Genomic DNA, 13,557 nt, shown 5'->3' with positions numbered 1-13,557 from the left:
GTAACGGATGTGAAACGGCTAGCTAGTTAGCGGTGGTGCGCGCTAAATAGTGTTTCAATCGGTGACGTCACTTGCTCTGAGACCTTGAAGTAGTGGTTCCCCTTGCTCTGCAAGGGCCGCTGCTTTTGTGGAGCGATGGGTAACGATGCTTTGTGGGTGACTGTTGTTGATGTGTGCAGAGTGTCCCTGGTTCGCGCCCGGGTATGAGCGAGGGGACGGTCTAAAGTTATACTGTTACACCGGCACAATCCGTCCTGGCTAAATGCCCACTCTAGCATGGCAACTGCGGGTAGCTTGCACAGAGCGCACCGGGCTGTGGATGCGCACTGAAGGCATGGTGCGCAGAACCGGATAACACGGTGCTTTACCGGTCACTCGCTCCCCACGGTAAGCACGGGGAGTTGGCTCAGGTCTGAACCCTGACTCCGCCAATCTCCCCGTGTGCCCCACCCCAATGTTTTGGGGGGGGCTGCCTCTCGTGCTTGCTTTGTTGGTTTAACTCCTCGTAACGTCGCCGTTCCACTTTCACTGCCTCCATCTGCTCCTTCGGATGGTGATACTCCCTGGCCCTTGTCCAGGATTTCCTCCCAGGTCCAGTCCTCCTGACCACGCTGCTTGGTCTGTTGGTGGTGAGATCTTCTGTAACGTCCGTCGTTAAATGAAGACCAAGGTGCAGCGTGGTAGGTGTACATTTAATTTAATTTTAAATTGTGCACAAGCTAGGCAGAGATAGGTAGGAGGACTCACAACTCATAAACACATAATATTTTGTCTATGTAGAGTAAGATGATTGCAAGGATCTTCAACTAGTAGGCATAAACCACCTGAATATTGATATTCATTCGATTATTCTTGAAGGCTGGATGATTTTGAGAAAAAAGTATTCTTATAACAAGAACATTTTCAAACACCAAGCGCTTGGGAAACATTGATCAGGGGTGGCCAACCCTCCTGTAGAGCAAGCAAGATTTTCTTCCAGCCCTATTTCAAATGACAAAATCCAAAATGTTTTTGTCCTTACCTTGAAAGCAGTCCACTGCCATCAACCATTAATAGTCGTATTTCCTGTGCAGAGCCAGGTTTAGTACTAACACTTCAGCTTTCCACCTGAGAACAGAGATCAGTCCCTACTTCCAACCTTCCCACTGTTTCTTCCATTTGCCTGTCTCCCCATCTCATGTTATTACTGTCTGAATAAAGTGTCAAACCACCCCAAAAATTAGTTTAAAAAATATTAGCATACTTAAAATTTCATCCCCCAAGGTAACAAAATTTTCACATTTTGAGTGTTGATTTATTGTTCAAAACATGCTGAATATGCCTGACCTGTGTTTTGTATTTGTTTTATTTTACACCATGGTAATAGGCCTAAGCCATGTCAAAATACATACAATGGCAGGAAATTAGCTTTAAAACCGTAACATTTTACTGGGGGAAGACCCCCAGTCACTCCAAGCTTTCTTCAAAAGTTGTCAGCCCTGTCTCAATGGCGGTGCTAAAATGTATCCACGATGAGTCCTCTATCTATCTCTACGACAATAGGCACAACTCTGATGTAAAGTTGTTGTTTTTTTCAAAGTTGCCGAAATGCCAATTTTGTCCACTTATATCAGTGGATTTGTAATAACCTAATTATTACAAAACGCCTATTCGATCAAATAAGCCCCAAATAGCGATTGAGCAATTAAAAATGTTGTTGACCAAATTCGACAGTACAACCTCTCGCTTCGCCTCTTCCTCTTTGGATAAACAATACATTCTTGTGGATATTTTGTCCCAAATGTCAGCTGAAGGACAAACCGCACAGCATACCGGTAAAGTAAGTTCAAATGTAATTGTATTCAACGTTCTGGTTTGTAAGGAACATTTACACGATTTTGCAAGCATTCGTTTCATGTTGTATACCAATTAATTGTGTATTTACAGCTGGATTAATCAGACTATGGCCTCCGTTAGTACCTACAAATAGACGCTGATGCAATGCCTTCTATTCTCCACAAATGACTGTCCAATACGAGTTCTCCACGCTTCGTGATTATTTAAAGACGTCAATTCCCATGCACCACCAGGAGTTGGACGTCACCAGGAAGTACCCGTCGTCAGAAATATTTGGTTGGGTTTTGTTGTTGTCCAGCAAAGGTAGGTGTTTCTGAGTTTCTATGAAATAGAGTTATGCCCAAACACTATAATTTAATACTTCAAACACTGGCACATGTACTGCGTGTTCGCTATTTATCTACATAGCATGCCAAAAGAGAACTTAGCCTTGATAGTGATGGAAGTAACCCTGCCATGTGAACTATGACCCATATTCATTGTAAGTTGCCCGCGGCAGTCATTGAATAGATTTATATTGTACAAAACCCTTTATCAACCTATATTGACTGCACAGTAGTATGTAACAAAATGTAAATAATATATATAGTTAATAAAGGTGTTCAAATGATTTAATTGTTATGATAGGCTAACCGCACACTGTCACACTGAATAGCATGTTCATTACATCACATACAATACATTAGAACACCCATCTTTCAACAGCGGTTCCATTCATGGCGCTTGCTGGTGTGCGTGTCATCGAACTTGCGGGCCTGGCCCCAGCGCCCTTTTGCGGCATGATTCTGGCTGACTTTGGCGCCAAGGTGATCCGAGTGGACCGGACCAAGGTTGCAATGGCAATGGACACGCAGGCTCGAGGCAAGCGCTCGGTGGCAATCAACCTGAAGAGCCCAGAGGGAGTAGCTGTGCTGAAAAGACTCTGCATTCAATCAGATGTAGTCCTTGAGCCCTTCCGCAAAGGTCAGATATGTTCATATTTGGCCATCTTTGAATATTTCAGTTACTGAATTGTGAAAATGCCCCCTTAAAGACTAGATATATGGGGTTATTGAATGCCACTTTATTCTATAGAAACGTGGTCAATTATTGACAGGTGATAAGAGATGAGAGTCGGGGTTAAAGGTATCAACCATTTACTAAATGAAGAGAGCGACATTACATGTCCACCACGGCCTGATTGGGAGTGGATGTACTATACAGTGTAAGAAAATGCATTTGTATGCACCAGCTGGTGTTGGCCAAGTCATAAATAAGGAAAGGATTCCCATACACAGTTTGATTGTTCCCACATGTATTCTGCCCAGAACACACGTAAAAGTGAAATGTGATGGAACTATAAGCCTTTTGACACATTGGTTTATCCATAGACCGCAATGTGTAGACCAGTGCATTTTATTTTCAGCTCAGAAATCAAAATGGATTCGGAGGGACATCTTCCAAGTGTGCAGTGCACTTGGGATACATTCCAAAGTATAGTATCAGAAATTGTACCATCAATTCATAAAATGAGACTCCTCCTTGCTAATCAAGGGAACAATCTTAGCTCTTTATTTTCATGAAGAAGCCTCCTTAAAAAAAAAGAATCATAGTTAAAATGTAGTCCACTGTTTTCCCTATTAAATGGGTCGAAGCAGCCATTCCTAAACACTGTAATTAAAACCAGAGTGAAATCAATTGCTCTCATCTGATCTACTTCTGTGCTGGGTTACAATGTGAGTTTCTCTCCTGTGGTGTAAAAAAGGCTAAGCTCTTTGCTCAGGTTAAATGCAGAAGACACATACAGGCCATGGGAGAACTGGGACATTTCCAGTTTCCAGGAATTGTGTACAGATTCTTGCGACATGGGGCCGTGCATTATAATGCTGAAATATGACGTGATGGCAGCAGGTGAATGGCATGACAATGGGCCTCAGGATCTCGGCATAATATCTGTGCATTCAAATTGCCATTGATAAAATGCAATTGTGTTTGCTGTCCATAGCTTATGCCTGCCCATACCATAACCCCACCACCACCATGGGGCACTGTTCACAACATTAACCGCTCGCTCACACGACGTCTGTCATCTGCCTGGTACAGTTGAAGCCGGGATTCATCCTTGAAGAGCACACTTCTCCAGCATACCAGTAGCCATCGAAGGTGAGCATTTGCCCACTGAAGTCGGTTACGACGCCAAACTGCAGTTAGGTCAAGACCATGGTGAGGATGACAAGTACGCAGATGAGCTTGCCTGAGATGGCTTCATCAGCATTCCAGGTGGCTGGTCTTAGATGATCCCGCAGGTGAAGAAGCTGAATGTGGAGTGCCTGGGCTGGCATGGTTATACATGGTCAGTGGTTCTGAGGCTGCTTGGACGTACTGCGAAATTCTCTAAAACAACGTTGGTAGTGGAAAAAAAACGTTACATTTTCTGGCAACTGCTCTTCTGGATGTTCCTGCAGTCAGCATGCCAATTGCACGCTCCCTCAACTTGAGACATATCTGGCATTGTGTTTTGTGACACAACTGTACATTTTTAGAGGGGTCTTCTATTGTCCCCTATGTAATGAACATGCTGTTTAATCAGCTTCTTGATATGCCACTCCTGTCGGATGGATTATCTTGGCAAAGGAGAAATGCGGGGATCTTTTATTTCAACTCATGAAACATGCGACCAACACTTGTTGCGTTTTTATATTTTTGTTCAGTATATAATTGTAATTTTGTCAGGCTTGACTTTCCAAATAAAATTGAATATTTTTTGCTCGTATAATTAAAAAAAACACATTGCTTAGTGTCTGATAGCCACTCCTATAAAAATGGTAGCCTAAAACATCATAATGAAGGACCTTTTGAGTACATCAAAAAGGTTTGATATACCTCAACTGGTATGCCATCCAGCCCTGGAGTTTTCCCAGATTTAAAGGCTTTAATTGTGTGATGAAGGTCCTCTAATTTGTCCTTCACATTAGTCTTTCTGTACAGCTGTTAATTTTACACTTTTAACAGAACAAATATTCAGTTAGTGGAGATGGGAGGAGCCTGAAATGAGAACAACATATGCTTAAAGTACTTTGCTTCCTCTTTCAAAATATAGTTTGGTGATTTCATTTGTAACAAGTTTCTGTAAATAATTTTTGGTAGTATTTCTGTTGAATGTGAGTTGTACTTTCCCACTTCCATCAATTCAGCTGGTGGCTGTATTGAAAGGACATTTTTCCCAGGGTTTGCACTGGTTTGATGTGTCTGATGGTCATGAGTGCAGGGTCTATAGAAAGAAATAGACCGTGCCAGACAGTGTCCCTGGACCAACCTCAACTACATGACTCAGACTTTAGTGGTTTGCAAGAAGCTTCAGGTATTATTTGCTTTGTGGTGCATTGTCTTCTGTTTCTGTGGATGTGGTTTAAGTGTTTGGTGTTGAATAAGCTGTGCCTGGCTAATGGTACACTTTGTTACGCCTCTGTACTTTTATTCCTAATTTGAAGGTATGCAAAGTCTGTTCCTCTCCTTGAACTGTGTGTTTTCTGTGTAGGAGTTATGGAGAAGCTGGGCCTGGGTCCAGAGGAGCTACTGAAGGAGAACCCTCGTCTGATCTACGCACGCCTCACTGGCTACGGCCAGAGTGGAGCCTATGCCAAGGCTGCTGGTCATGACATCAACTACCTCGCCATGTCAGGTAGAAACAACTTGACATTACGTCCATCCGGGACATAAGATGTGGAACTGCTTCAGTTGAAAATCAGATCTAGAAATACACACTATTCAATGGCATATTAGTTAGGACTGATAGCACTACAATTATTGAATGGTCTCGATGGCAACCATCTCTGTGGCTGCACGAGTAGAGTGCCATTTTTGCATCCCTTTTGATATTGTAAATATAAATTGTGCACCCCTATTGCATTTTAAAACCATGTTCTATTACATTCCCTTTAACCTCTGGGATTTGTGGGACAGCCAGTGAAATTGCAGGGCGCCACATTCAAACAACAGAAATCTCATAATTAAAATTGCTCAAACATACAAGTATTATACACCATTTAAAAGATAAACCTCTTGTTAATCCAAGGCTTTACGGCGAAAGCACACCATGCGATTGTTAGGACAGCACCTAGCCACAAAAAAAGACATTTTCCAGCCAAGGAGATGGCTCACAAAAGTCATAAATAGCGATTAAATTACTCACTAACCTTTGCTCTTCATCTGGTGGCACTCCCAGGACTACATGTTACACAATAAATGTTTGTTTTGTTCAATGAAGTCCCTCTTTATGTCCAAAAACCTCAGTTTAAATTGGCGCGTTATGTTTGGTAATGCATTGTCTCAAATAACATCCGGCCATTTGAAATTGCAGAGAGCCAAAACAAATTAGATATACTTATCATAAATATTGAAAGATACAAGTGTTATGCTTAGGATTGTGTGTCAGATTTCAAAAAGGCTGTACCACGAAAGCAAACCATACTACACTGCTCAAAAAATAAAGGGAACACTAAAATAACACATCCTAGATCTGAATGAATGAAATATTCTTATTAAATACTTTTTTCTTTACATAGTTGAATGTGCTGACAACAAAATCACACAAATTATCAATGGAAATCAAATTTATCAACCCATGGAGGTCTGGATTTGGAGTCACACTCAAAATTAAAGTGGAAAACACACTACAGGCTGATCCAACTTTGATGTAATGTCCTTAAAACAAGTCAAAATGGGGCTCAGTTGTGTGTGTGTGTGTGTGGCCTCCATGTGCCTGTATGACCTCCCTACAACGCCTGGGCATGCTCCTGATGAGGTGGCGAATGGTCTCCTGAGGGATCTCCTCCCAGACCTGGACTAAAGCATCTGCCAACTCCTGGACAGTCTGTGGTGCAACGTGGCGTTGGTGGATGGAGCGAGAAATGATGTCCCAGATGTGCTCAATTGGATTCAGGTCTGGGGAACGGGCGGGCCAGTCCATAGCATCAATGCCTTCCTCTTGCAGGAACTGCTGACACACTCCAGCCACATGAGGCCTAGCATTGTCTTGCATTAGGAGGAACCCAGGGCCAACCGCACCAGCATATGGTCTCACTAGAGGTCTGTGGATCTCATCTCAGTACCTAATGGCAGTCAGGCTACCTCTTGCGAGCACATGGAGGGCTGTGCGGCCCCCCAAAGAAATGCCACCCCATGACTGACCCACCGTCAAACCGGTCATGCTGGAGGATGTTGCAGGCAGCAGAACGTTCTTCACGGCGTCTCCAGACTATGTCACGTCTGTCACGTGCTCTGTGTGAACCTGCTTTCATCTGTGAAGAGCACAGGGCGCCATTGGTGAATTTTGCCAATCTTTGTGTTCTCTGGCAAATGCCAAACGTCCTGCATGGTGTTGGGCTGTAAGCACAACCCCCACCTGTGGACGTCGGGCCCTCATACCACCCTCATGGAGTCTGTTTCTGACCGTTTGAGCAGACACATGCCCGTTTGTGGCCTGCTGAATATCTTTTTGCAGGGCTCTGGCAGTGCTCCTCCTTGCACAAAGGCGGAGGGAGGTAGCGGTCCTGCTGCTGGGTTGTTGCCCTCCTACGGCCTCCTCCACATGTCCTGATGTACTGGCCTCTCTCCTGGTAGCGCCTCCATGCTCTGGACACTACGCTGACACAGCAAACCTTCTTGCCACAGCTCACATTGATGTGCCATCCTGGATGAGCTGCACTACCTGAGCCACTTGTGTGGGTTGTAGACTCTGTCTCATGCTACCACTAGAGTGAAAGCACCGCCAGCATTCAAAAGTGACCAAAACATCAGCCAGGAAGCATAGGAACTGAGAAGTGGTCTGTGGTCTCCACCTGCAGAACCACTCCTTTATTTGGGGTGTCTTGCTAAATGCCTATAATTTCCACCTGTTGTCTATTCCATTTGCACAACCGCATGTGAAATTTATTGTCAATCAGTGTTGCTTCCTAAGTGGACAGTTTGATTTCACAGAAGTGTGATTGACTTGGAGTTACATTGTGTTGTTTAAGTGTTCCCTTTATTTTTTTTGAGCAGTGTATTATCTGAGGATAGCACCCCATCAAACACAGACAATCATATTTCATCCCGCCAGGTGCGACACAAAACTCAGAAATAATGATATAATTCATGCCTTACCTTTTGAAGATCTTCTTTTGTTGGCACTCCAATATGTCCCATATTGGTCCTTTTGTTTAATTAATTCCATCGTTATATCTCCAAAAGGTCAATTTTATTTGGCGCGTTTGATCCAGAAAAACAACGGTTCCAACTTGCGCAACATAACTACAAAATATCCAATAAGTTACCTGTAATCTTTGTCCAAACATTTCAAACAACTTTCCTAATACAACTTTAGTTATCTACGTAAAAAAATATTCAATCAAATTTAAGATGGGATAAACTGTGTTCAATCGCGGATAAAAACAAAGTGGAGCGAGCTTTCAGATCACGCACCCCAACCACAACAGTATACTTCACTCGACCCTCGTTCTGAACGACCTGACTTCTTCACTTCTCAAAGGAAAATCATCAACCAATTTCTAAAGACTGTTGACATCCAGTGGAAGTGATAGGAACTGCAAGCAAGTGCTTAGAAATCTAGACTCTCATTAAAAACCCATTTGAAAAGAGTGACCTAAAAAAAAATCCTGGTTAGTTTATCCTCAGGGTTTCGCCTGCCAAATAAGTTCTGTTATACTCAGACATCATTCAAACAGTTTTAGAAACTTCAGTGTTTTCTATCCAAATCTACTAATAATATGCATATCCTAGCTTCTGGGCCTGAGTAGCAGGCAGTTTACTTTGGGCACACTTTTCATCTGGGTGTGAAAATACCACCCCCTAGCCTAGAGAGGTTATTAACCCTTAGCCAACAATGGTCACGCCCCTGCAGAAATCAAATTAACATAAAAAAATCCCCATCAGTCTAAGATTAAAAAAAATATTTTTTGCATGGGCTGCATCTCAATCCGCCGATATTTCCTTTCTGCATCTGTAGTGAAAGGTGGCAAAGCTAGAGGAGTGCTTGTCAGACAATGAGACATCTCAAAAATCGGTCTTCTCATGAAAATGTCTGAACGGTTTGGCCTATTATCACCGCTCTATTGAAAGATGCTCTCTCGAACACTGGTGTTTTGCTCCAGGACGCCTCACAAGACTCGTCTGAAGTTCCCCGGTATCAAAATGAATGGAAGTACAGTACCAGTCAATTTGGACATCTACTCATTTAAAGGGTTTTCTTTATTTGTACTATTTTCTACATTGTAGAATATTAGTGAAAACAAACAATGAAATAACACACATGGAATCATGTAGTAACCAAAAAGTGTTAAACAAATCAAAATATACAGAGGCAAAGTATTTAGTCAGCCACCAATTGTGCAAGTTCTCCCACTTAAAAAGATGACAGACCTGTAATTTTCATCATAGGTACACTTCAACTATGACAGATGAAATGAGAAAAAAAATCTCCAGAAAATCATATTGTATGATATTTAAAAAACATTTTTTAAATGAATTTATTTGCAAATTATGGTGGAAAATAAGTATTTGGTCACCTTCAAACAAGCAAGATTTCTGGCTCTCACAGACCTGTAACTTCTTCTTTAAGAGGCTCCTCGGGCCTCCACTCGTTACCTGTATTAATGGCACCTGTTTGAACTTGTTATCAGTATAAAAGACACATGTCCACAACCTCAAACAGTCACACTCCAAACTCCACTATGGCCAAGACCAAAGAGCTGTCAAAGGACACCAGAAACAAAATTGTAGACCTGCACCAGGCTGGGAAGACTGAATCTGCAATAGGTAAGCAGCTTGGTTTGAAGAAATCAACTGTGGGAGCAATTATTAGGAAACGGAAGACATACAAGACCACTGATAATCTCTCTCGATCTGGGGCTCCTTGTAAGATCTCACCCCGTGGGGTCAAAATGATCACAAGAACGGTGAGCAAAAATCCCAGAACCACACGGGGGGACCTAGTGAATGACCTGCAGCGAGCTGGGACCAAAGTAACAAAGCCTACCATCAGTAACACACTACGCCGCCAGGGACTCAAATCCTGCAGTGCCAGACGTGTCCCCCTGCTTAAGCCAGTACATGTCCAGGCCCGTCTGAAGTTTGCTAGAGAGCATTTGGATGATCCAGAAGAAGATTGGAAGAATGTCATATGGTCAGATGAAACCAAAATAACTTTTTGGTAAACTCAACTCGTCGTGTTTGGAGGACAAAGAATGCTGAGTCGCATCCAAAGAACACCATACCTACTGTGAAGCATGGGGTTGGAAACATCATGCTTTGGGGCTGTTTTTCTGCAAAGGGACCAGGACGACTGATCCGTGTAAAGGAAAGAATGAATGGGGCCATGTATCATGACATTTTGAGTGAAAACCTCCTTCCATCAGCAAGGGCATTGAAGATGAAACGTGGCTGGGTTTTTCAGCATGACAATGATCCCAAACACACCGCCCGGGCAACTAAGGAGTGGCTTCGTAAGAAGCATTTCAAGGTCCTGGAGTGGCCGAGCCAGTCTCCAGATCTCAACCCCATAGAAAATCTTTGGAGGGAGTTGAAAGTCCGTGTTGCCCAGCAACAGCCCCAAAACATCACTGCTCTCGAGGAGATCTGCATGGAGGAATGGGCCAAAATACCAGCAACAGTGTGAAAGCCTTGAAGATTTACAGAACGTTTGACCTCTGTCATTGCCAACAAAGGGTATATTTCAAAGTATTGAGAAACTTTTGTTATTTACCAAATAATTTACAAATTCCTTAAATCCTACAATGTGATTTTTCTGGATTTTATTTTTTTTCCCCTCATTTTGTCTGTCATAGTTGAAGTGTACCTATGATGAAAATTACAGGCCTCTCATCTTAAGTGGGAGAACTTGCACAATTGGTGGCTGACTAAATACTTTTTTGCCCCCACTGTATTTCAGATTCTTCAAAGTAGCCGCCCTTTGTCTTGATGTCAGCTTTGCACGCTCTTGGCATTCTCTCAACCAGCTTCACCTGGAATGCTTTTCCAACATCTTGAAGGAGTTCCCACATATGCTGAGCACTTGGCTGCCTTTCCTTCACTCTGCGGTCCAACTCATCGCAAACCATCTCAATTGGATTGAGGTTGGGTGATTGTGGAGGCCAGGTCGTCTGATGCAGCACTCCATCACTCTCCTTCTTGGTCAAATAGCACTTACATAGCCTGGAGGTGTGTTGAAAAACTAATTATAGTCCTACTAAGCTCAAACAAAATGAGATGGATTATTGCTACAGAATGCTGTTGTAGCCATACTGGTTAAGTGTGCCTTGAATTCTAAATGTCACCATCAAAGCACCATCACACCGCCTCCTCCATGCTTCACGGTGGGAACCACACATGCGGAGATCATCCGTTCACCTACTCTGTATCTCACAAAGACACATGTTTGGAACCAAAAATCTCAAATTTGGACTCATCAGACCAAAGGACAGTTTTCCACTGGTCTAATGTCCATTTGCTTGGGCCAAGAAACACAAGCAAGTCTCTTCTTATTATTGGTGTCCTTTAGTAGTGGTTTCCTTGCAGCAATTTGACCATGATGCCTTGATTTCACGCAGTCTCCTCTGAACAGTTTGAACAATGTGTCTGTTACTTGAATTTATTTGGGCTGCAGTCTGATGTGCAGTTAATTATAGATTTCTGAGGCTGGTAACTCTTAACTTTTCCTCTGCAGCAGAGAACTCTGGGTCTTTCTACCCTGTGGCAGTCCTTATGAGAGAGAGTTTCATTATAGCTCTTTTTACAACTGCACTTGAAGAAACTTTCAAAGATTTTGAAAATGTTCCGGATTGACTGAACTTCATGTCTTAAAAGTAATGATGGACTGTCGTTACTCTGCTTATTTGAGCTTTTCTTGCCATAAAATGGACTTGGTCTTTTACCAAATAGGGCTATATTCTGGATACCACCCCTACCTTGTCACAACACAACTCATGGGCTCAAACTCATTAAGATGAAAATAAATTCCACATTCACTTTTAACCAGGGACACCTGTTAATTGAAATGCATTCCAGGTGACTATCTCATGAAACTGGTTGAGAGAATGCCAAGAGTGTGCAAAGCTGTCATCAAGGCTAATTTTAAATCTCAAATATAAAATATATTTAGATCTGTTGAACAATATCTTGGTTACTACATAATTTCATAGTTTAGATTATTCTACAATGTAGAAAATAGTTTTTTTTAAATGGAATGAATAAGTGCCCACTTTTTTTTTTTTTTGACTGGTACTGCACAGTGGCAAGCAGAAGTGTGTGAACCCTTTGGAATTACCTGGATTTCTGCATAAATTGGTCATGAAATTTGATTTCATCTAAGTCACAAAAATAGAAACCCATTGTGTTTTAAACTAATAACACACAAATTATTGTATTTTTCTTCTCTGTCTTGAATACATAATTTTAAACATTCACAGTGTAGGCTGGAAAAAGTGTGTGAACCCCTAGGCTAATGACTTCTCCAAAAGCTAATTGGAGTCAGCTAACCTGGAGTCCAATCATTGAGATAATAGAGATGTTGGTTAGAGCTGCCTTGCCCTATTTTAAAAAAAAGACACTCAATTTGAGTTTGCTATTCACGAGAAGCATTGCCTGATGTGAACCATGCTTTGAACAAAAGATCTCAGAAGACCTACGATTAAGAATTGTTGACTTGCATAAAGCTGGAAGGATTTCAAAAGTATCTATGCGGACCCAAGGTGCCACTAGGTTTTTATTCCTGTCAATGTCCGTTCATGCAGTAGAGCTATATGAGTTCAAAAAGATGGACATCATCACCAAGATGTGTCCTTTGATGCTTGCAAATCAAAGGCAGCTCTGGAATGCCTTGGCTGTGAACAGCATTGCTGATGATGAGGAGTGATATGGAAGACCCTTTAGAACCCCTTCCTCCATCAATGGTCTTTATATTACTATAGCGCTCGCGAACAGCATTGTAGCAAAATTAACTTTCTAGCAACCTGTTTTCGTATTTGCGAGTCTGTCATCAACCGGAAATTTAACTTAAAAAAACCCCAAATTAATTACTAAAAATGACGGCGCCGATGCGGCCACGACTTTTCACTGTGGAAGAGGTTGTATCTGGTAATACGGATTCGAACATGTCCTTGCACGTTCAAAGCGATGATGTCGAGGTGAGTGAAATAAGTAAACAGCAGATATGTTTGGTGTTTTGATGCTGTGAAACTTGGGGAATAGCTCTCAGATTTAGCAAATCCTGTCATGATGACTTGGCTGGTACAGGTGAACACAGCTGTGGCGCAGGAGCTCGAATGATTGCTCTATGTCTCAAATAGTTGCACTGTTTAGCTGTGTATATAATCCGCTAACTAGTTGGTTGTTTTATCTTGTTTCTACCGATGTAATTAATATGGAAATGGCCCTATCTGCTTGCTAGCTAGTCTGTCAGACACAAAGTTTGGTTTTAAATTTGGGCTGCGCTTGCAACGCGTCAACCTCACCTGTCACTTTCACAAGCAAGCCATACAGACAACCAGCTAACTAGCCACAGAAATGGAGATTCAAGTAATTTGGGTTTTTCTTTTGGGCTTATGCTATGATTTGTCATGTTTACTAGGCACAGATATTCATAGGCTATACATTGCCTTGTTTTCCTATTATTTTACAGTTTAGCTGTCATGTTACTTAGGGCAGATGCCCGCGTAGTGGAGGTCATATGATATTGAGTTGTTGTGA

At 42.2% G+C, this 13,557-nt stretch overlaps 1 protein-coding gene across 1 annotated transcript in view; it reads left to right on the top strand.

Moving 5' to 3' along the window:
* The first annotated feature begins 2,028 nt into the window (after positions 1-2,028).
* amacr (alpha-methylacyl-CoA racemase) overlaps positions 2,029-13,557 on the top strand; it is a 58,136-nt gene continuing 46,607 nt past the window's right edge. Inside the window, exons 1-3 of the mRNA XM_064942362.1 lie at positions 2,029-2,139; positions 2,542-2,799; positions 5,354-5,497. Coding sequence (XP_064798434.1) covers positions 2,058-2,139; positions 2,542-2,799; positions 5,354-5,497 — 484 coding nt within the window. The 5' untranslated portion in view covers positions 2,029-2,057. The remainder of the gene's footprint in view (positions 2,140-2,541; positions 2,800-5,353; positions 5,498-13,557) is intronic.

The sequence above is a fragment of the Oncorhynchus masou genome, chromosome 28 (assembly GCF_036934945.1).
Source record: "Oncorhynchus masou masou isolate Uvic2021 chromosome 28, UVic_Omas_1.1, whole genome shotgun sequence".
Taxonomy (NCBI): domain Eukaryota; kingdom Metazoa; phylum Chordata; class Actinopteri; order Salmoniformes; family Salmonidae; genus Oncorhynchus; species Oncorhynchus masou.
The sequence above is the reverse complement of the archived record's forward strand: the minus strand, read 5'-3'. Positions and strand labels throughout refer to the sequence as shown.